This window comes from Candoia aspera, chromosome 7 (genome assembly GCF_035149785.1).
Source record: "Candoia aspera isolate rCanAsp1 chromosome 7, rCanAsp1.hap2, whole genome shotgun sequence".
Classification (NCBI taxonomy): Eukaryota; Metazoa; Chordata; class Lepidosauria; order Squamata; family Boidae; genus Candoia; species Candoia aspera.
The window spans coordinates 36,500,394-36,525,430 of NC_086159.1; the positions used below are offsets into that span (position 1 = coordinate 36,500,394).

Sequence of the window (25,037 nt, forward strand, 5' to 3'; positions counted from 1 at the left end):
GATCGTTACCTTGTCGTGGTGCTGGAGCTTTAGCACCTCAATGTTGCCATGAGCTAAACTGTGAAGGGCCACCCAAGACGGGAAGGTCATGACAGAGAGGTCAGACTAAATGCGATCCCTGGGGAAGGTAATGGCAACCCACCCCAGTATTCTTGCCGTGAAAACTAAATGGATCAGTACAACCAGAGATATATCGGTATACCATCGGAAGATGAGACCCCCAGGTTGAGAGATGGTCAAAATGCTACTGGGGAGGAACAGAGGATGAGTTCAACTAGCCCCAGACGTGATGACGCAGCTAGCTCAAAGCCGAAAGCACGGCTAGCAGCCAATGGTGCTGGCGGTGAACAGCGAATCCGATGTTCTAACAATCAACACACCATTGGAACCAGGAATGTAAGATCTATGAGCCAGGGCAAATTGGATGTGGTTATTGGTGAGATGTCAAGATTAAAGATAGACATTTTGGGCATCAGTGAACTGAAATGGACTGGAATGGGCCACTTCACATCAAATGACCACCAGATCTACTACTGTGGACAAGAGGACCACAGAAGAAATGGAGTAGCCTTCATAATTAATCGTAAAGTGGCTAAAGCAGTGCTTGGATACAATCCAAAAAACAATAGAATGATCTCAGTTCAAATTCAGGGCAAGCTGAACATCGAACATCACAGTGATCCAAATATACGCCCCAACCACAGATGCTGAAGAAGCTGAAGTAGAGCAGTTCTATGAGGATCTGCAGCACCTACTGGACAACACGCCTAAAAGAGATGTTATTTTCATCACGGGAGACTGGAATGCTAAGGTGGGCAGTCAAATGACACCTGGAATTACAGGTAAGCATGGCCTGGGAGAAGAAAACAAAGCAGGACATAGGCTGATAGAATTTTGCCAAGACAACTCAATGTGCATAACAAACACTCTCTTCCAGCAACCTAAGAGACGGCTTTATACATGGACTTCCCCAGATGGACAACACTGAAATCAGATTGACTACATCCTTTGCAGCCAAAGGTGGCGGACATCTATACAGTCGGTAAAAACAAGACCTGGAGCTGACTGTAGTTCAGATCACGAACTTCTTATTGCACAATTTAGGATCAGACTAAAGAGATTAGGGAAGACCCACAGATCAGCTAGATATGAGCTCACTAATATTCCTAAGGAATATGCAGTGGAGGTGAAGAATAGATTTAAGGGACTGGACTTAGTAGATACGGTCCCGGAAGAACTATGGACAGAAGTGCGCAACATTGTTCAGGAGGCGGCAACAAAATACATCCCAAAGAAAGAGAAAACCAAGAAGGCAAAATGGCTGTCTGCCGAGACACTAGAAGTAGCCCAAGAAAGAAGGAAAGCAAAAGGCAACAGTGATAGGGGGAGATATGCCCAATTAAATGCAAAATTCCAGAGGTTAGCCAGAAGAGAAAAGGAATTATTTTTAAACAAGCAATGTGCGGAAGTGGAAGAAGACAATAGAATAGGAACGACAAGAGACCTCTTCCAGAAAATTAGAAACATCGGAGGTAAATTCCAGGCCAAAATGGGTATGATCAAAAACAAAGATGGCAAGGACCTAACAGAAGAAGAAGAGATCAAGAAAAGGTGGCAAGAATATACAGAAGACCTGTATAGGAAGGATAACAATATCGGGGATAGCTTTGATGGTGTGGTCAGTGAGCTAGAGCCAGGCATCCTGAAGAGTGAGGTTGAATGGGCCTTAAGAAGCATCGCTAATAACAAGGCAGCAGGAGACGACGGCATCCCAGCTGAACTGTTCAAAATCTTGCAAGATGTTGCTGTCAAGGTAATGCATGCTATATGCCAGCAAATTTGGAAAACACAAGAACGGCCATCAGATTGGAAAAAATCAACTTATATCCCCATACCAAAAAAGGGAAACACTAAAGAATGTTCAAACTATCGAACAGTGGCATTCATTTCACATGCCAGTAAGGTAATGCTCAAGATCCTGCAAGGTAGGCTTCAGCAATTCATGGAGCAAGAATTGCCAGATGTACAAGCTGGGTTTAGAAAAGGCAGAGGAACTAGGGACCAAATTCCCAATATCCGCTGGATCATGGAAAAAGCCAGGGAGTTTCAGAAAAACATCTGTTTCTGTTTTATTGACTATTGTAAAGCCTTTGACTGTGTGGACCATAACAAATTGTGGCAAGTTCTTAGTGGTATGGGGATACCAAGTCATCTTGTCTGCCTCCTGAGGAATCTGTATAACGACCAAGTAGCAACAGTAAGAACAGACCACAGAACAATGGACTGGTTTAAGATTGGGAAAGGAGTACGGCAGGGCTGTATACTCTCACCCTACCTATTCAACTTGTATGCAGAACACATCATGCGACATGCTGGGCTTGAGGAATCCAAGGCTGGAGTTAAAATTGCTGGAAGAAACATTAACAATCTCAGATATACAGATGATACCACTTTGATGGCTGAAAGTGAAGAGGAACTGAGGAGCCTTATGATGAAGGTGAAAGAAGAAAGTGCAAAAGCTGGCTTGCAGCTAAACCTCAAAAAAACCAAGATTATGGCAACCAGCTTGATTGATAACTGGCAAACAGAGGGAGAAAATGTAGAAGCAGTGAAAGACTTTGTATTTCTAGGTGCGAAGATTACTGCAGATGCTGACTGCAGTCAGGAAATCAGAAGACGCTTAATCCTTGGGAGAAGAGCAATGACAAATCTCAATAAAATAGTTAAGAGCAGAGACATCACACTGACAACAAAGGTCTACATAGTTAAAGCAATGGTGTTCCCCGTAGTAACATATGGCTGCGAGAGCTGGACCATAAGGAAGGCTGAGAGAAGGAAGATCGATGCTTTTGAACTGTGGTGTTGGAGGAAAATTCTGAGAGTGCCTTGGACTGCAAGAAGATCCAACCAGTCCATCCTCCAGGAAATAAAGCCAGACTGCTCACTTGAGGGAATGATATTCAAGGCAAAACTGAAATACTTTGGCCACATCATGAGAAGACAGGACACCCTGGAGAAGATGCTGATGCTAGGGAGAGTGGAAGGGAAAAGGAAGAGGGGCCGACCAAGGGCAAGGTGGATGGATGATATTCTAGAGGTGACGGACTCGTCCCTGGGGGAGCTGGGGGTGTTGACGACCGACAGGAAGCTCTGGCGTGGGCTTGTCCATGAAGTCACAAAGAGTTGGAAGCGACTAAACAAATAAACAACAACAACATGTGTATGTGAGAGAGAGACACTGACTGTCCCAAAGATGACAGAAAAAGGTCTAGAATTGGGGGCAAGTACCTACCAAAGAAGTTGAAAAGATGGAAATATCTCCTTCCATGTTGTAAGAAGGAGGGATTGGGAGGCCTGAAAGGGGGTAAATCTTTCCAGCTCCAGCCAAAGAATAAAAGAAAATGGAAGAGGCTTCACAGTACCCTCCAGCTGCCCATGACCAGAAGTAGGGAGGTGGAGAAACATGTGACATTTCCAGACTCACAGAGGGAAGGGAAAGAGAAAATAGGAAAGGTATTGGGCTGAGTAAGAGCTAGTGGTTGCTAGGCTAGAGAGAACCATTATATACACTTATGTCAGTTGCCTCCCAAGGCCATTAAGAGATCAGCCAGAATATTCATTCACTTAGAAGGGCAGGAGGAAAGGCTCTGACTTCATTGCTCTGTAGCAGGTAATCAAGTATTAAAATCTCAATTTTTTTCTGCAATGAATATTCTAATCTAGCCAAACTGTATCTGAGAGTTTTCTGCCAGAGAAGCTGAGTGCTGAATAAGGTCTGGAGAGCTATGATTTACTACCAACAGCTGATGTGAAGTTTAGCAGATATTAAGCCATAGTTTGCTTAAACCTAATTTGCAAATTTTATACCTAATTTGCTGTGTTCACACTAATCACAAGCATAAAACAAGTTAAAATACTACAATAATTGGGATCATAAACACACCAAGAAAAATTCCAAACAAATCACAGGATAATGAAATGTATAACCAGGTTGCAATCTCCAGTATATATACAGTGAAGGCTTGTTCATTAGCAATGTTACGCGCAACATTCCTTGTTGTTATTGTTAGTTGCTGTTGAGTCATTTATGACTCAACAGCAACCCTATGTACAACAGAACGAAATGCTGTTTGGTCTTCTGCCATATGCCTGACTGTTCCAATGTTTACATCCCTTGTTGCGGTAATTGTATCAATCCACCGTATTGAAGGTCTTCCTCTTTTCTGCTGGCCCTTGACTTTACCAAACATGATGCCCTTTTTAAGCGATCGGTCTTTCCTGACGATGTGCCCAGAGTATGAGAGTCTAAGCCTAGTTATCTTCACCTCTAGGGAACATTCTGGTTGTATTTCTTCTGAAACTGATTTGTTTGTTCTTCTGGCAGTCCATGGTATTTTCAGTAATCTTCGCCAACACCCCAATTGATGCATGATTTCGAATGCATCAATTCTTCTATCTTCCTTTTTTAATGTCCAACTTTCACAGGCATATGTGGCAATTGAGGAGACCATGGCATGAGTCAGATGCACCTTTGTTTATAAACTGACCTCTTTACTTCTGAAAACTTTAGATAGGTCTTTGATGGCAGATTTTCCCAGCGTGATACGTCATTTGATTTCTTGATTACTACTTCCCTTGGCATTGATCGTTGATCTGAGTAGACTGAAATTGTTGATGACTTCAATTTCTTCTCCATTTATTGTGACATTGTTTATTGGTCCATTTGAGGGTATCGTCTTCTTCACATTCAGGTGTAGTCCATATTGCTGACTACAATCTTTGATCTTCATCAGCAAGTACTTCAAGTCTTCACTTCCAGCAAGCAAAGTTGTATCATCTGCATATCTCAGGTTGTTAATGAGTCTTCCACCAATTCTGATACTTCGTTCTTCTTTGTACATTCCTGCTTCTTAAATTATTTGTTCAGCGTACACATTGAATAAGTAGGATGAAAGTATACAACCTTGCCGCACACCTTTTCCAATTTTGAACCACTCAGTATCACTGTTTTCTATTCTAACGACTGCCTCTTGATCCATGTACAGGTTCCGCATGAGTACAATTAAGTGTTCTGGAATTCCCATTCTTCGTAATCTTAGCCATAACTTGTTATGGTCCACACAGTCAAATACCTTTGCACAATCAATGAAACAGAAGTAAACTTCTTTCCAGTATTCTTTACATTCAGCCAAGATCCATCTGACATCAGCAGTGATATCTCTCGTACTGCGTCCTCTTCTAAATCCAGGTTGGACTTCTGGTAGTTCTCTGTCAATGTAAGGCTGCAAACGTTGAATTATTTTCTGCAAAATTTTGCTAGCATGTGAAATTAATGAAATTGTTCAATAATTTCCACATTCTGTTTGATCTCCTTTCTTTGGAAAGGGTATGAATATGGATCTCTTCCAGTAAGTTGACCAGGTTGTTGTCTTACTCTTCTATGTCAAGAAGTTTGGAAGTGCTTCCACTGCTACATCTGATTGTTGAAATATCTCAATTGGTAATCCATCAATTCCTGGAGCCTTGTTTTTCACCAATGCCTTCAGTGCAGCTTGAACTTCTTCCTTCAGTACCAATGGTTCTTGATCATATTCTTCTTCTTTAAATAGCTGAACATTGACTAACTTTTTTAGACAGTGATTCTGTATATTCCTTCCATCTTCTCTTAATACTACCCACGTCATTTAATGTATTGCCTATAGAATCTTTAAGGATAGCAACTCAGGGCCTGAATTTTCTCTTCAGCTCTTTCAGCTTGAGAAATGCTGATCATGTTCTTCCTCTTTGATTTTCTAACTCTAGGTCTTTGCATATTTCGTCATAATATTTTTCGTTATCTTTTTGAGCTGCCCTTTGAAATTTTCTATTTAGCTCTTACTTCATTCTTCCTTCCTTTAGCTTTAGCTACTCAGCGTTTAAGAGAAAGTTCCAGAGTCTCATCTGGCATCCATTTGGATCTTTTCTTTCTTTCCTTTTTTAATGATCATTCACTTTCTTCACATATTATGTTCTTAATATCTTCCCACAACTCTTCTATTTTTTTTTTGCAAACATTCCTAGCAATGATACTTTTCAAAAACAAAAACATGGATGCTGGAAAAAATCCTAGAACACTGATAATGTTTTGTAAAAAGCATCAAATAAATATATTTTGCTTTTTATTCTATTTGTCAATGGGGACAATTTCAAGCTTACACATGTTTTCTCTCATGCTTGGTAACACCCTTCTCCATTTTTTAGTTAACTATAGCCTACTTGCACACACTATTTTGGATGCTGGAGCCATATCTTCTGAGGGAGATGTTTTTATCAGAAAAGCTTTTCCAGAATGAAACTAAGCCATTGTAGTCAGATATGCAGACCTATATAATTTCCCAAAGTATGCAGCTAGGTCCTCTAGAGATTTGGGCTGTACAGATACCCAAATCCAGATGCACTTAAAAAAAAACCCACGATATTTTTCTGTTTTAGATAATTAGAGGTTTAATATCTGAATTGTAAAATCATAATTATGGCTTGCTCCAATGTTTTGGAGTTTCCTGGTATGTACAAATCACTCAAATTGACATCAGAAGTTTCCAATCTCTTCCTTATGGCCACTTCTGGAAGGTGGGAAGAGAAAAGCAGAAAGCTACACTGCTATGGAATGTGTCCCTGAAAAGGGGGGGGGTGTGATGTGGTGGATTTCAGCGCTGCTGCTGGTTCTCAGGAAGGAGGGAGCACATTCCAAGGAGATAAGAGGAGACACAGTCCAGGAGGCAATGGTGGAAAAATGAAGAGGTTCAGGATGGCCCCGCTCTAGAGTCTCCCAGGTTATTTCCCCTTAGGTTAGTTAGAGTAGCTTTAATAAAGAACTGGAGTTTTGAATGCACTGACTCATTCTTGGGCTGGACCTGACACAGTCATTCTAAGTAACAATACAGTGGATACCTTAGTGTTAAGTATTTAATTTAAGACAGAAACCTTTATTGCACAACAAATATTTTGATGTAATTTGCAGTTGTTTATTAATGCTATATTTAGCTTTGGATATAAAATTTAAACAATCATATGCTTTTAACATCAACATTTCAAATCATAGTTAACACTGATATAAACCTTTTTTTCTATATTTAAAGGTCTAAGTTATCTAAACATTAGATTGTTAATATATCTAATCAATACTGTATAAATACTACTGTATCAAAATAAAATGTACTACTTAGGTATCATAACAATATAATAAAACAAATTAAAAAAAGAAAGCTACATTCATTATCATAAACTATTTTACTTAGCAGCAGCCATTTTAACATGCTGCAGACTTCTGCTTCATCCACTGTAGCCCAGCCAGCAGCCACTCTATTACATGACCTTAGTTATTTTTATTGCAGCTGATCACTCTAAAGTACAGTAGTGCTCCCCCTTCCTTCCTTGGCATTATGTATTTTAAATTGTAAAGCTGAGGAAGGGACAATCTCACTAATAACTGAAAGCCAATCTAAGCTTCTTTAGCATTAATGTGTATCAAAACCAATCACATGCTTATACAGTACTTGTTGCACAAATACTAATACAAAGATGATATTCAAATTTTGTTTATTCTGTTCACATGTAATTTGCTATTGGTAGTGTTTCCAAAGCAGAATTCAGTTATATTCCTTTAGTGAGCCCTAGGCTTATGGACAGAATGTGGGAGACAACATTAGAGAGACTTTTGACCTCTCTGATTACTAACATTCTCCCAAATCAACAGTCTCATAAGACATATCATAGGGAGCTTTTATATGCAGATATTAGAACTGATAAACTAGCTTAATTCACATTATCATCTTTGTTCTCATCAATTCTATCCCTTTGACTGAAGTTGGGTGCATCAGGCTAAAGATTCCCCTAATGCTCTCCAGCAAGCCAACCGATGTAGTTAGTTTGCATATTTGTTGTGTTTTTATTTTTGTTCCTAGTTACAAACTGTATTGAGTCTCAGGTAGTAAGTAATATACAAAATTCTGTATAAATAAACAAAGGGATACTAACATATCATAAGAGATAGGTGGTCGGGAAACTGCAACTTGACATGATAATGCATACATCTGGAAGAAATGATTCCAGTTCACTAAAATGTGTCATATTAAAATGGTTAGCACTTATGGTTCCAGAAAGATACTGTTTTGCTGCAAGTAAGTAACATTACCCTCTCGGCAAATAAGCTTTATTTCTGGGAGATCTCGTGTGTAGCCTTTCCTCCAATTCTTAGGTTGCGATGTAAACTTATAACGTACTCCGTGGGACTTACTTCGAAGTAAACATGAACAGGAATAATCTGCTAGCCACCTCTTTGGTTCACACCAAACTTCTCCAACTCCATTAATAAAACTGCTTCCTCCCCTCAGAGGCGAGGTTTCACGACCAGAGACATGGCTGGAGCCAACCTCCCTGGGAAAGCCTCCGCCTCCGAGGCCTGCGAAAAGCTCCACCTGCCCTAGCCACGCGCCCGTTCTGCGGCCCCACCTCATTTCGCCAACGAGAGCGTGAGAAAAAAGTGGCCTCGCATCTCTACCAACAGGCACCCACAACCTCCCAATCGGCCCCTTTTGCTACGCTACGCACCTCAAACACCACTTCGTCGTCAAACTCCGGTGTCATCCTTCTCCGCCATCCGTGCCCCTCTCCTCAGGCACCATGGGAAAGCGAGTCCGCCGAGCTCCGGCGTTATAATCTCGCCCCACAAAGCCCCACCGCGGCGGCCCCCAACGACGGCTACCCAATAGCCACTGCGGGAAGGGGAGGAGAATCCGTGGTGTTGCTGCGCAGATTGGAGCAGAACGGGCGGAGAAGGTCTACCGAAGAAGGGGGCGTCTGTCCTGTATTGATGGCATTTGGCCTGTAGAGGTCTCTGCGTTGCAGCTCGCAGCGTAAATCAGGGAACTTTGCTAAGACGGCAGCGACCGCCAGAGCTCGTCCGGCCAGTCAGTCGCGCTCTTTCTTCTCTGTGGGAATGTTATACAGGAACCGGAGCGACGGGCTGCGCTTTTCGGCAGCCGCCGGGACCGAGCAGTGGACTTTACCCTTCCATGCAGCCACTCTGAGAGGGGTTGTTATGCTTTAAAGAGGGCCCCGGGGCAAGGAGCGGAGCAAGGCAAAGCGCATGGCAGGGAGGCACCATGAGTTCAGCCGGTGAGTGCTCGGCGCAACGAGCGGGACGCGGAGAAAAGTGGCTGGGAAGTTTTCTGGGTGCTGGCGATCGCCGCTGCGACAGATCCGGCGGGTCAAGGTGCAGAAAATACACCGCAGCCAGCAGAGCAAGAGGGACACAATAGGAGGAAATGGCTTCTCCTCCTCGTCCTCAGCCCTCTCCGCTCCTTGCCTGTCTTCCTTAAAGCTCCAAAAGGAGACGGGGGTGGTGGTGGCTTGAGGGTCTACTTGTGAGAAACTCCTCGGGGTTGGAGGTGAAACTTGTTCATTGTTCCGAAAGTCTCGCGTTTGTCTTCATTTCTGAGTTCTTTGTTTTCTTAACTTTCCTGAGTGGGTAGAAGTGGGGAAGATCAACTGCGAGGGAAAGAAAAAAAATCGGCGTCTCCAGGACCTGCATGTCCTCAACCCGTGCTTTACTTCTCAGCCCCTTGTCTAATCAGTTTGTGGGATCTATATTATTATTCAGGTTTTTCTAGCGCATTCTCGTCTGAGTGTAGTCTGACCGCAGAGGGTGAAAAAGTAACTCTTCCCGAGCTATATTTAATACTGTCTGATGAAGTTTATTTTTGTTCCCTCTCGATCTTAACAATTGTGAGAACGACCCTTCGGCTGAACTACAGCTTCCTTCGTGGTGGCTGGGAATGATGAGATCTGTAGACTAACACATCTGGAGGAAAGCTGGAATAAACAAAGCCCCAATTTCCTGCCTTCTGTAGTTGGAAAAGAATCCATACACGCTCTGTTTTCTTTTTCTTTTCCCACTCTATTTGGGTGTGCAGGGATCACCTTAAATAGACCCAGGAGGTGGTACGTGAAAAACTAGGACTTTCAGCTCTTTTTCCCAGGCAAGAAGACTTAAGGATTAAAACATTTATAGGATTTGAGTTTTATGTCTAAGAATTCAGATGGGTCTTGTTTGTAGCTGCATGTTGTGCAGATATGTAAGGGAATGACAGTGGATCCTTCCTTGAAAAGTTACTCAAGCATGTTGGGGCAACTGTTAAGGGCATTTTGATACAATATTTTTTGTTGACATTTTGAGTAGTGAATGTGTACATAACTCTAAAACTAAAGCAGTCAATTATAAATAAAAGTTTGGAATGATTTGTACTAGTAAGTATTCTCTGGTTCAAACTTTGCTGTGGCAATCAAGAGAGAGGATTGTTCACAATTGTTTTCTTATCTCTGCCTAAGTCATTGGTGTGGCTTTTGCTATCTGTTACTTTCATGTGAATGGCATTGCTCCCCTCAGAGAAAACAAATAATATATTGTTTTGTTTCAAATTACAGAATGTTGTGGGAGTTTACATTAAATGGCCTGCACTGTGTTTTTAAATAGTATGTTTTGAGGCTAAATCTATCAGTGCAAAGAGTTGTTTTCTTCAAAAAAAAAAAAACTGATGGTGGCTTGAGGACTACCTGTTAATATACTTATGGCACCATCTTATGCATGTTTATTCAAAAGTAAATTCCATGGGAATCAGTGGGACTTAAAGGGTGCCTTGAGACACTAAATTTCAGACTACCCAATCACATTTAAATAGCATATTTTAACAAACACAGCCCACATGATTAGTTTATGATCACTGTATTGTGAAAACACAGCTATTTCTTGGGAGTATATAAAATTAAACTTAATCAGAGAATCAGCCAGTTGCGTTAGTAGACACATAATTATGGTAGGAATTCTCATTTTGGCCACTAATTTTGGTCACTAATTTTGGCCAGTCTTTTGTTTGCATCATACTTAATTACAAATAATTGATTCTATAGTTTTCTTCTTTAAATTAATTCTTTTGATTTCATTACTTTCTTGCAAATGTATATAGGATTGTAGCCATGGCTAAAAATTTACAGTGTGCTTCACTGTGGAGACTGGTAGTAATAGCAATATATGGCAGTAATTGTGGTATATTGTCTGAGGTCAGCATAGGTGCTACCACTACTAAAGAGCTCTGAATAGTAATGCTTTACGGGAAGATATAGATACTATATTTTCACTAGCAATGAAGCAAACAACTGGATAAAAGAATAGTTGTAATTATGCAGTTTCACAGTAAAGTTTGGGTCTATAATTGCCTCTTTATGTCATTCTATTGTGGTGAAGCAATGGAACATGCGATGCTTTATCTGGATACAGATATTTTAGTTTGTTTCTATAAACTTGTATATCTCATCCTTCTCACGCTTGTATGCTATATTTTACTCTTGGTATGTATAGTTGCAAATTAATACTTATGAACTGATTTTTGTATAAACTAACCAGAATTGCATGATTATGGAGCTTCCTTTTTTTTTCCTACCCAGGAATAAATAATGTATCTATATGATGAATGACCACAGACATACTGGCCAATGATAAGCATGAGAAGTGGCATGGAAAAGTCACAGAATCAATATAACCATGGTAGTCTAGAAATTTATGGTTTTTTGGGATTTAAGTGCATGCTGAAATCACCAGATTTTCTATAGTGATTGTTGTCCTTGGGATTAGATCTATGCAGGAGTAAAGCCCAAATTATTGTTCTTATCTGTTGTCTGTTTGGTGACACTGACACATAGTTTATGTTCTGAGTGAGCTCAGGACTTTATAAACTATCATTAGGTATTTTCTGCATGCTACTTTTTTTTTTTGAGAACTACATTTGTGTGTGATGTAGTGTTAAATATATACATTTTTGTGTAATGGTAAATATTTGCCAATGCTAATATTTTGCTTTAAGTGCCTTTATTCTTAGTGCAAATTTCACTGTGATATTTCATATCTTTTCAAGAGTATAACCCATCTTAATCAAGATCAGGATGGCCAAGGCATTAGATCCAGATCTCTTTCAAGATATCAAATGATTTGCAGTAAATTTATCAAATTGTGGTAAAAACAACACCTATCCTTCCTGCTAAATTAGGCTGCTTTAATGAAGCTGATTTGAAGATTATCAGGAATAGCTTTTCGTATGATGGGACCTGCTAGGTCAATTCAGTTTCTGATAAATTTTTGATTCAGCTATGTATTTGAAGGCATTCTATTCCTTAGTTCTAGTGCATGTCTGCCCATTGGCTTCAATTGTTGGATCTTGAGTGTCTAGGAAAATGGATTACGAATAGATTCTCATCAAGTTAAAATAAGTCACATATGTAGACTAGAAAACATTTGTAAATATTGCTTTGTTTGAACTGATCAACACTAATGATTTAGCATCCCTGACAACTGTCAGTTTAGAAAGCTAAAGGAAAGCCATACTTTTTTTAAAAAAATGTCAATGTTAATGGTTTTATTTAGTTATTTTTTTCCAGATCCATTATCTATTTTCTCTTTTAATTTTTTCTAGTAGTTATGTTTTGTCTGGATGAGTAACATTGAAAATAAATTCTTCATTGAATCAACATTTGGTGATAAACCATATCTTTTAGATTAGCAACCTTTGAGATAGCTTTGAAGGAAACAACACAGAACTGACTTTTAAAATAGTAAAACATTACTGTAAAGGACTAATTAATGATTGTGGTATTTGATCAAGCCCATATCCCTACATTTATCCCTTGCCCTATAGTTGCTTCATAGTCATCTATAGGAATATTTTGGAATACTGTTAAATTTCTTCATTTCAGTTTATTTTTCTTTATTACAGATTTCATAACTGCCATATGATAGAATTGTTTTTGCTTTTTAGTAATGTTGTATAATTTCCTAAAACAATATTGGTATACAGATAGCAAATAACAAAGAAATACAACATGGAGTTTTTGCTACTGAACAGCTACTTTTGTTAAATATATTGCTACTCTCATAGTTTGCAAGCGGCATCTTTCTTAAAAAACAATTCTTTGCATTCCTGATATTTATTTATTTATTTATTCATTCAATTTCTATAGCAGCCCATCTCAGCAAGTGACTCTGGGCGGCTTACAACAATAAAAACCATAAAACAATAAAACAGTTACAATTAAAACAGTTACAATGCAAAATAAATATACATGGCTGCCAAGTAAACAATGTAAGATGTTAATACAACCAAGAAATGGGACCATTACCACACTCGGGGCCCCAGGCCCAGGCATATAACCAGGTCTTCATGGCCTTATGAAAGGCCAACAGGGTTGGGGACATCCTGATCTCTGAGGGGAGAATATTCCAAAGGGCAGGCACTACAGCTGAAAAGGCATGCCTTCTAGATCCCACCAACCAACATTCTTTGGCTGACGGGATCCGCAGCATGCCCAATCTACCAGATTGAATTGGACGGGTAGAGACAACTGGGAGAAGGTGGTCCCTTAGGTAACCCAGTCCCAAGCCACGAAGGGCTTTAAAGGTGACCTTGAATTGCACCTGGAAGCACACCGGCAACCAATGCAGCTCCCGTAGCAGCGGTATTATGTGTGTCGACTATCTGACTCCACTTATTACCCGGGCAGCTGTATTCTGCACCAGCTGACGCTTCCGAATGTTGTTCAAGGGCAGCCCCATGTAGAGTGCGTTGCAGTAATCCAGACGGGAGGTCACGTCTGATCTCCAAGGGAAGATAATAATAGGGGAATAGAAGGGGTAGAGAAGCCAATCAAGATAAAATTGGTATTGTTTTGGACTTTAAAATCAGCTTCAGATCTTGATTTCAAAGCTGTTCAAAAGCTAGGCAGAGGTAACATGGTATACTTAATTCTAACATAGCAGGAGATGGAGCATATGAGTTAGGATCTGCTCCTACTCTTAACTCTCTTTAATTGAAGAAAAGTGTTACGTTTTCAGTGTTGCTGTTGAGGAGTGTTGCCATCTTCTAAAGCATGACTGTTCATTGAGGGGCAAAAGGAATGATTATGAAGTCTATCCAAATGATACATTTTAAAACAAAACAGCTAATCTTGGCTGAGCACTATAACTCATATGACTGTTGGTAGCTACAGTAAACTGGAAGAAAACCTACTTAAATGTAGTAGGCTTAATTCCGTGCAGGCATTGCATAAGGTTGCAGTCTCATAATTTTGATGCTTGTAGAATTTCTATTTCTTTTCAGATTCTGTTAAGGTAGCCTAAGTTCCTTTTAGCTTTGGCTTTAGGTTACCCATGAATTTTCTAGGATTTTTGGAGTCAGCTGAAAGGATTTGTTTATTTTTTGAAAGTGACAGCTAGTAGTTTTAGCAGTGGTGCAATTTGAATGAGCCAGTGGAGTTTTTTTGCCTACCTGGCATTCAATAAATATGTCTTGTTTTGAATAAATGTTGGTGCTGGAGTATTCTAGTACTGAGATAGGTTACAACTTTTACTTATTTGATTAAAATCCACCTTTCTGCTCAGAGGGCATTCAAGGTTGTTTGTCCCTTTTTTAATTATTTCAAAGTTATTCACAATGTTCTTTTCTTTTCTATCACAAACTAAACATTTAACTTGTTTTCCTTTTGGGTTTTGGATACGTTTTGATCATTTTCTAAAATTTTGTACAGTAACTATTCTCTTTCCTCTCTCTCCTTAAAGTTCTAAAGAACATCTTCCGGGATATTGTGAGTCATTTCCTTTTATGTTTACAGTGAATTCTTGAGCACCTGAAAGGAATCACAGCCATGGTACAAACAGCAGTGATGTTAAAGAAAAAAAGCTTGCATCAAACTGGAAGAAGAGTTGGATATATTCTGGTGCATTTTTGTTGTGTATAATGCTAATAGCTATTATGGGAGAATAATGGTGAGGATAAGAATCTAAATAAGAATCTAAGGAAGAAATAGATTTATGATCAGAATAAAAGGAGATTTAAAATAGTTCAACTTATAAAAGTTGAAGAATAGTGCTTTACTGGCAGGGACGGAGGAAGCATTTGTTTAGATTCTCTTTGTTTATAAGGAACTGCTTTTATTCTGAGAGTTTAAAGACAGCTCTATATTTGAAAGCAACTGTTGGGAGACTATCCTGACTGAGCAAAGAAGTCTGTAGCATTTTGGAGAAGAAATGAGTTGCTAAACTCAGCTGACTGTGATTCATATTTGATAAAATTGTGTGTGGGACGTATACTTGGTGATGAAAATTAAAAGGCAAGTTTCAACCTGGATTAAATCGAACAATCTAGGAGTCCTGCATTAATTGGAACTGTATTTGGCTGCTAAACAATCTGGGGACTTTCCTGTGAAAAGTGATCTTTTATGAGATCACTGATGATTCTTCAGCTTAATTCTAGAACCGCAAATTGGTGTAATGGAGTCATGGCACAGGGTAAGATTGAGTATGTATTGAGAATACAACTTGAGACAATGGAAAAAATAAGCTACAACTTCTGAGTATGCAAAGTTCATTTTGAATGCTTGCATAAAAATAGTTACAGTAACATAGGTATATTTAGGATTAGAACATAGGTGCTTTAAAATAAGGTGGCTTGCTTGAGGGAAGGAGAATTTTTAGTCCTCAGCTTAGAGTAGATATTATTTGCAGAAAAGATAGCAGGATTTCTGTTTTGGATGCTGTAGAAAAATTGATCTGAATTTAGTTTTAAAGGGTATGCATGAATTGATAAACTAATCATGCATTAATAACTGGTGGTCACTGACACTGGACAGAATCTAAACCTATATTGTTTCACTTGTATACAATAGATTTTTATCTTGCATCAGAGAACATACAATCCAGATAAGTATAATATATGACAAATCTAGAGAAAGGAGCGTTTGTCTTTGAAAGCAGATATAAAGGCAAGGACGCTATTGGTATAAGGCAGGTCTATTCAAAAATAACTTCATGTTCTCCCAGGGTCTACCTTCTGCAGTTACCATGTGATACCAGGAAAATATGTGTTTGGTGTAAGGAATTGCAGACAGATGCTATAATTAAACCACTATATGTTCCAGAACACTTCTTTGGCTTTGAGTATGAAGTCCTATGTAACTCTTGTATGAGAGCTCACAGTCTTGTCTGATTGTTGTATGTGTGTGCTATAGCTTAAGTTTCACTAAAGTTGGATAAACCTAGGAAGAGTATAAAAGCTTCTGAATTAAATTTACTCGCTTTCAGCTACTAAAAGAATTGGTTTTTTAGACTATAAATATATGTATTACCTCTGTACTTTTTCCCTTCTGTAAAACCGTACAGAAGCCAAAATGATAAAACTGCATAGGATAATTTTTATTGTTACGGTTACATTCCACCTTTCTTCTGAAAACTTGGAGTGGTATATATAAAGGTCTGCCCTCATTTTATTCTCACTACAGTTTTCTGAGGTAGATTGAATTGAGAGGTAGTGATTACTCAAAGTCATCTCATGAGCCATGGTCAAGTACTGACTGAACCTACCTCTTCCTACACTATACAGTACGGGTTAAATTGGAAAGCTCTCTGAAAGAACTATGTACAAATAGGTCTGTGGTCCATTAGTATTGATTGTTTCTTAAATTGTTATAACTTACGTTATTTATGTCAGTGTTTTATGATTAGGAAAGAACTGGCTTGAAGTTAAAAAGATGTTGTGAGATCATTATGACGATACTTGTTTGTCCTGAATATTAAGGAAAATGAGATTGATGTTGGAAATTGGAGATGATGCAGTGTCTTCAGTTTTGCTTGATAGCCTAGATTTTGTAATCTTCAAAAGAAAGGAATCTTTTCAGTTGTCAACTGGAGGATATGGTATCAGTCTATGCATGCAGCTTTCTATAAAAGGGTGGGAATTTGACTTTAACAAAAAAAAAAAAGTCTAACGTCAAATTCTGAAACTTCTTTTATCATAGCCAAATTGAGATCGCTTGTTAGACACAGCCAGTGTACTGAAAATAAAATATGATAGAAAATAGAAGTTTCAAATATTGGCGCATCTCTTTGCCAAGTTTATAGGGTAAGCTGCTAGGATTTGTAGTTCAACAACATCCGGTTCCTCACACTGAGTTAGAATCTTTAGAGAAGTTAAACCAAGTGGTAAATTAGCTGAGCTTACACATCACAATAAGTTATAATATGGCTTGTCTTGTGTGTTTCTAGCAATTTAGTTTGCTCAGTATGCAGTAGTTCAGGGCTTAGCATATTATATGAACCAGCCGTTTGTGGTGTATGTGCTCAGTAGATCATGATTAAGCAAATAATGTGTAAGTGTGATGTAAACCTTATCAGGGAGTCATAAAATAGAAGTGGAAGTTGATGTGGTAAGACTTTGTTGTTTGAAATTGCCTGAAATAGACATATTTTCTCAGATTTGGTTGTCTCTTTTTTTAAAAAAATGGTACCAGTAAGTCAGCTGCAGCTATGTAAGAAATAAATACTATATATTGGCACATGTGGACATGAAAATCTTCCATAGCCTTTGGGAAGGTTTTGATATATTGAATATTTGGTGGCTATTTGTGGATAGTGAGATTCCAGTGGGAAAGTGTCAGAGATTAAGCGGGAGGGACATCCGTGTAACCTGTACACGTGTACAAGGAATAGGCGGGCTAACTGTCTTGCCGAAGGAATGGAGACGCATGGGATGAAATGAGCTTGCTTGGAGAAATAGTCTTTTACTACTCAAATAACCGTTTTTCGTTGGCTGGGAGGCAACTCCACTATGAAATCCATGGAAACCTCCTCCCAGGGGCAAGCGGGACTGGCCACGGGTTGCAACAAGCCTTGAGGCTTCCCCACCTTGCGTTTAGACATAGCACAAACAGAACAGGACGCAACATAATCCTTTACATCTTTGTGCAATGCAGGCCACCAAAACTGTCTGCGAACCAGGTGCAAAGTTTTTACGAAGCCAAAATGCCCAGCCACTTTATCATCGTGCGAACGGAGTAAAACCTCCTTTCGCAACCTGTCAGGGACATAGAGACGATTGGAGTTCCAAGCGAATCCCCGGTCAAAAGTAACACTGTCTCTATTTGCTAGCAACCAAGTGTCGGTTTTTAGCTCCTTTAGAAACTTTTGTTGCAATTGAGATGAAATGGACAAGGTGCCCTGCGGAGCAGAATCACTGCCGGCAGGCTGCTGCGCACGGGCTTGACTGCGGGTCACAGCCAGCATTCCCAGTTGTGGCTGTGTCCACAGCGTACTGACCACCTCTGGCGCTGAACTGGAGTCCTGGGGTTGCCTGGACAGCACGTCTGCTAAGTTCTTTTTCCCTGGGATAAACTTCAGTTTGAAGTTGAACCGGTTAAAGAACTGAGCCCAGTGAACTTGTTTAGGGCTCAGCTTGCGGGGGGTACTAAGGGTTTCCAAGTTCTTATGGTCAGTCCACACCTAAAATGGATGATTAGCCCCTTCCAGCAAGTGGCACCAAGAGTCCAAAGCTGCTTTGACTGCAAAAGCCTCCTTTTCCCACACATGCCAATGTCTCTCCGTCTCAGAGAATTTGCGGGACAGGTAGGCACATGGCTTTAAACAACCTGCCCCGTCTGTTTGCAGCAACAGGGCTCCAATAGAATAATCAGAGGCATCCACCTGAACAACAAAAGGCTTGGAGTGGTCAGGGTGTTGTAAAATAGGCTCCTTTGTGAAAGACTCCTTCAGCTTATCGAACGCCACCTGACAAGCCGGAGTCCATCTAAGCAGTGCGCCTGGGTTTTTTACCCGGCGGGTTTCTCCCACCCCCTTCGTCCGAAGCAAATCTGTCAGGGGCAAAGTTATTTCTGCGAACCCCTTTATGAACAACCGGTAGTAATTGCTGAACCCCAGGAAACTTTGAAGTTGCCTGCGGGTGCGGGGTCTCTCCCATTCCAAGATGGCCTGGATTTTAGCAGGATCCATCTCTATGCCTTTATCTGAGATCCTGTACCCCAGATAATCAATTTGTGTTTGATGGAATGCACATTTGGACAGTTTGGCATACAACTCAGCTTTCCTTAGCTTGCGAAGCACCTGCTTAACCAACAGTACATGTTCTTCCAGAGTTTCAGTATAAATCAATACATCATCCAAGTAGACCAATACCCCTTTAAACAGATGTTCATGTAACACTTCATTGATCAATTGCATAAACACCCCAGGGGCCCCAGCCAAACCAAATGGCAAAACCTTATATTGAAAAGCTCCCAATGGGCAATTGAATGCTGTTTTCCATTCATCCCCCTCCCGGATCCTCACACGGTAATAGGCTTCCCTTAAATCCAGTTTTGAGAAGATTTTCCCCTTAGCCAGATGTGATAACATATCTTTTATCAAAGGCAAAGGATATTTATTTGATATTGAGACTGCATTGAGCCCACGGAAATCGGTACAGAGTCTTAATGTCCCACCTTTCTTCGGGCGGAAGAGAACCGGTGCCCCCACTGGTTCAATGAACCCTCTTGCCAAGTTTTTGTCCACAAACTCCCGTAACAAAGTTAGTTCCTTCTGAGTCATTGAGTAAATCTTTAGCTTAGGCAATTGGGTGTTAGGCACCAGCTCAATGGCACAGTCAGTTTTCCGATGGGGGGGAAGTTGATCCGCTTCTTTCTCCCCAAACACATCAGCAAATGCCTGGTATTCCTCCGGTAGCCCCTCAAGAGGAGGGGTTGGGTACTGCGGAGTCACAGCTGCCGCTACCCCCACCACCTCCTCTGGGGCTTCATTCCCCTCCGGTGCTTGATAAAATCCGTCCCTAAAGGTTACAGTTCGATAGACCCAATTTATCTGAGGATTTTGTTGGACCAACCATGGGACACCCAAAACCACCAAAGGACCCCCCACCGGAGCTACTACAAATGACAACCCTTCCCGGTGGCTACCCATTTGCAAGGCTACCAAACCGGTGAAATGCGTGACCGGTTTGCCCCCTGCCATGGATCCATCCAGTTGGGTGAAAGCTATGGGTCGTTGCAATGGAAAGGTGGGCAACTCCAAGGCAGCTACCACGTCGGGATGCATTAAGCACCGTGAGCACCCAGAATCAATCATCGCCCACACTTCTATCGTCTTCGAGCGGGATCCCAACTTTACTTTCACAGTGAGAATGCGATAGTTGCCACTCACCGACACAGGCTCGCGCCCCTCCTCTACCACCTGCCCTGCGGCGCCCTTTAGAGCAGGTGGCTGGCGTTTCCCGCCGGCTGCAGCAATTCCGGTTCACCCTCCCCGTAGAACGGCACGCTTTCCAGCTCGCTGTCAGCCACTGCTGCTTTCATTTTCCTCGGCAGAGAGGGGGACTTCGCAGTCGACTTTCCCTGCCAGTCCTCGCCCTTCACCCTCGGGCACGCCGCTGTGCGGTGCCCCTCCTTGCCGCAGCGCAGGCACTGCCCCTTTGCGTAACGGTGCTCCTTCTCCTCTTCCCACGAACATTGTCCGGGTCTTCCAAAGGAGCCCGAAGGGTGGGTGGGTTTTCCATCTCGCCCTGACTTCATCACCCATCTCTGTGCAAACACCTCGTGGGCATGCTCAGCCTTTCCAGCGAGCTGGATCCACCCGTACAAGCTGTCAGGATCATCTCGTCCCAGCGACCACTGCAGCACTTCGGTGTTTAAACCATCTTTGAACAGCTCTATGACAGTTGCCTGCGACCAGTCTTCCACCTTCCCCGCTAGCGCTTTAAACTCCAGCGCGTAGTCAGCCACTGTTCTCGATCCCTGCTTGAGTTCTTTCAAGGCACGCTTTGCCCGCTCCTTAGCTAGTGGATCTTTGAAATGGTGCTGTAGGGCCCAGAGGAATTTGTCAAATTTCTCCAGTTCAGGGGCTTCCGACTGGCACATTTGTATGTACCAGTCCGCTGCCCTCCCCTTAAGCTTGGTGGCAATGGTGATGATTTTTGCTTTTTCCGAGCGAAAGAGCGACCCCCACTCTTCCATGTACGCCTTGGCATTCGTCAGAAAGAACGAGAGTTTTGTCGGGTCTCCATTGAACTTGACAGAGAAGTCCCTCAGTCCTCCGCCCGGCGGGCCGCACCCTCCCACTGGCGGTTCAGCTGCTTTGACAGCTCCTGGCTGCCTCCGCTCAGGGACGAGCGGCGACGCTAGTTCCACCCTGGGAGCCCGGTCCCCCTCTCTCGGGCGAGCTCCCCTTCTCCGTTCCAGAGACTGTGCCTGGGAGGAAGGGGTCGAATGCCGCTGGCTTGACCCCTCCCGCACCTCTTTCAGCGAACTCAGGTCCATGCTCATTTTTTGCAGAATGAGCTCTAAAGAGTCCATCTTCGACTCTAGCACCCGAATTCGGTCTGGAGTGGGGGAGTCCCCCCTCGGCGGCACCTGTACCACCATTGGGGACAGCGGGTATCTCTGCCTCCAGGACGAGCCCCTCGCCTCCGAGAAGTCCCCCCGACTGTCGTCCCAGGTGACCAGTTCGCCCGGGGTCGTGACCGTGGTCTCTGGCTCGGTCTTCATGCCCGCAGCTTCGCCTTCAGACCCCGAACTCGCCTCCTCCCGAATCGCTGAGAGTTCTCCCAGGGGGGCTCTGTCGGGGCGCATCATGGTAGAGTCGGGCTCTCCCTCACTCAACCCCTCACTCTCCATGAGTAGCACACTTGGATCGGTCATCGCCAGCACTCTCCCTCACAGGATCGAAAGAACCTGTCTTCTCCTGGATAGGGGCCAGCGGGATTTGAAGTTTTGAATTCTCAGCTTTATGTAATGTTTGCCTACCCCAAACACTCAGACTCACAAGAGGTTACTTAAATGAAATCTGATTTATTAGGGAAATTATGGCAGATACAGAGAAAGCTGAGAATGAATAAAAGCGCGCCAAATACAAACTAAAAACCCTCGGCTCCAAACGTAATCCCTCCCCCCTACCGGCCATAGCAACCACCCCCCTCCCAGGTGCTGGTGACCGTTTTCCACACATCCTGGGAAAGCAACTTTGAACACATGAGATAACCCAAACACATTCCAACCCAGCAGCCAACAGATAACAACTCCCCGAAGAGGAATCTTCCTCCCTCCCGAGATCAAACATGTATCAGGCAAATGACATGCGAAATGTTACGATGTACCAAGCACATTGAAACGGTGAACATGACAACCAATGTAAGTGGCATTCTGTGTGGGGGCACAAGGACATGGTACAAATAGATGGGGTTGGTAAGAGACAGATACATGAACTCATTATAGCAAAGGTGTGTAGTGTTAGATCTATTCCTTTGTACATCAAGATCTACAGTTCTCTGCTTAACCTCACTCCAGGTTTTGTCTAGGTATAGCATAGATAAAAATTTGGGAGTAAGCTCAAAATGAACCAGATTAGATAGAGTTTGATTCTTCCACAGGAAAATATATCTGTCTATAAATACAAGGTCGGCTAAAGAGTTGACCCTATATATTTGTTTGAGCCAATACTTTAACTGGTAGAGCCTCAAATAGCCCTTGATGGAGACTCATTCGGGCTCTAACCAGAGAATTCCATTTGCAACTGAAGAAAGAGCTTGGAGCATAGATCTCAAGAACATATATTAGACTGTTCCTAACACAGGGGTATCCTTTTCATTTGTTAAATCTGGTTGTTAATTTTCCAGACATGGGGGGTTATTGGTATACCATCTAGTAAATAAAAGCACCTTTGTCTTTGTATGGCTGATTTCAAAATATTTTGAACTTCCAGAATGATGTAGCTCATGAGACTTTGTCTCAGTCCCACTTAGGATACTGAAAGGATAACAATATGATCAGTGCATAATATATTCATTTATTCATTAACTTACAAAGCCACCCAACTCTGTAAGACTCTGAGTGATGTACAACATGAAAGTAGTAAAAAAAAGAAAAAGCAAAAGAACAACGCATGTCCAGAAATAAAATTTCTACCAACAAATAAAATCCAGAAGGGGTTCGATACTCATCATAACCCAGGTCCTGCAGAAACAGCCAGATTTTCAAGGACTTCTTAAACATTGTCAGGGTGGGAGCCATAGAGATCTCTTTGAGGATGCTGTTCCGGATGGCAGGTGTTTTGACAGGAAAGGAGTGATTCCTGAGTCCTGACAGATGTCATTTTTTTAATTGATGGAACCTTGAGCATGCCCATTCAGCCTGTCATGAGTACTGATGGCGAGCAGGAAGGGGCCTCTATCCAGGGGGGAAAACGCATGCGTAGTACTGAGGAATTAAGCAGCCATTCAAAGAGACACAGATCAGAACTGCCTTAACTTTTGGGGTTTATCTGTCTGGGTTTTCTCACACTTCTTCAGTTTGTTAGGATTTTCTGTCTTATGTAGCAGTAATAAACACTAGAGACCTACTCCTCGTCTCAGCGTGATTCCTGACTGTTAGGACACAGCCCAATCATACAGGATAGCAGAATCTCTTTGAGATAGGCAGCCCCTCAGATAACCAGGCCTTGTGCCTTGTGCTATAAAGAGCTTTTTAGGTAGTAACTGTAGTAACATTTGAACTGCGCCTGGAAGCCAACTAGTGACCAGTGCAGGTGGTGGAGAAGGAGTGACTTTGTAGGCATGTTTGATATGCCCCATCACTGTATTCTGTATCAGCTGCAGCTTCTGAGTGGTGGTCTGGGATAGCCCATGTAAAGTGTTTTTTCAATAGTCGACACATGACCATCTAGAGAGCCCCCTAGTCCAGAGATAGGTACAACTGGTGCATGAGATGGATCTGTGCAAAAGCCTTCTTGGTTAAAGCTGCCACCTGTTCTTTGAGCAGTAGCTATGAGTCCAAGAAAACTGTTTCACACTAGTCCTGAATAGGGAAATGCTGCCCCATCCATGACTAAAGATGAAAGCTTTCCAGGGTTGAGATGGGCAATTGGGTATCATCAGCATACTGATAATACTGGATCCCAAAATGATGGATGACTTCACCCAGTGGTCTCAGGGGATCTTAAACAAAATGGGCAAAAGTGTCAAGCCTTGTGATATACCTCAAATGAGGGGTCTCAGGCTCAACTTCTCCCCACATTAACATTGACTGGAACCAGTCACAGAGAAAGGAGATGAACCACCACAATGTTTTTCCTCCCTCTCCCAATCCCCTTAGTAAGTCCAAAACGATACCATGATCAATAGTACTGAAAGCCTCTGAGAATTTAAGGAGAACCAGGATGGACACACCACACCCATTCTGGCTTTGCCAGAAGTCATTGACAAGTGCTATCAATGGCACTCAGGGCCCCACTCTGAAACCCAATTGAAATGGGTCCATATAATATGGAAACTGAATTACGAACCAAAGACAGAGAATGAAATTCAGCTTTGGTAAAGGCCTGCACAATGTAATTAATATAGAAATTAGATGGTAGGGGGCCCAAGATACATTCCTATTTGTGTTCTTTGGAGGTTTGGATTTGTGTGGTCAATCCTCTGCCATTTATACATCTAACCTGCATTGTTATATTCTTGTGGGGCATCATTATTCATCAGAAAAGGCACTGATTGATGGAAAAGACTGACAGTTTTTGCCATAACTTCTCTCAGAGAAATATGTAGGTTCATAGAGTTGAAAGCTTAATTTAACTAGGTATATGTCCTGCTGAATGGTTGGTGACATAAGAAGAAAGTCACACTGATTATAAATGATCCTTATTCCTGAGACACACAAATTCAGGTCAGCTATTCCAGGTTTTTGATTCTTGTATTCCATACTTAGTAGTAGTATTAAATATTTTTATATTCTTAAAGTCATGTTTATAGAATAATCTCTGCTAGTTTGTTTGTTAGAGCCTTAACAGGTGATTGCATTTTTTTCAGAGTAAAAAATGTAGGTCACAAGGGATTATTAGTCTAAAATTCAGTCATGAAATACAAAGGAACTGGAGAGAGAAATGGAAGAATATGTGGTTATTCCAATTACAGCTTTTGGAGCTTCATGATACGCTTAGTTATGTTAGTCTTTACACAGTTTTGTGTACTGCTGAACTGCTAAAGTGGGGGCAGACAACTTCATTTCAGTCTGGAGAGAATCCCACTTTCTTTTTTTAATTACTTTTGTCTCCAGTTGTGGCAGGGGAAGTGTCTGCTGAGGTGGATCTTGGCGGGGGGGGGGGTTGTTTCGAAGTGCAAAACATGTAC

The 25,037-nt window shown here is 41.7% G+C and overlaps 2 protein-coding genes across 2 annotated transcripts in view; one reads left to right on the plus strand and one right to left on the minus strand.

Moving 5' to 3' along the window:
• VEZT (vezatin, adherens junctions transmembrane protein) overlaps nt 1-8,889 on the minus strand; it is a 42,690-nt gene extending 33,801 nt beyond the window's left edge. The window contains exon 1 of the mRNA XM_063308871.1: nt 8,590-8,889. Coding sequence (XP_063164941.1) covers nt 8,590-8,625 — 36 coding nt within the window. The 5' untranslated portion in view covers nt 8,626-8,889. The remainder of the gene's footprint in view (nt 1-8,589) is intronic.
• Nucleotides 8,890-8,915: 26 nt separating this feature from the next.
• Nucleotides 8,916-25,037, plus strand: part of FGD6 (FYVE, RhoGEF and PH domain containing 6) — a 65,954-nt gene continuing 49,832 nt past the window's right edge. Inside the window, exon 1 of the mRNA XM_063308870.1 lies at nt 8,916-9,156. Within this exon, the coding sequence (XP_063164940.1) occupies nt 9,144-9,156 (13 nt within the window). The 5' untranslated portion in view covers nt 8,916-9,143. The remainder of the gene's footprint in view (nt 9,157-25,037) is intronic.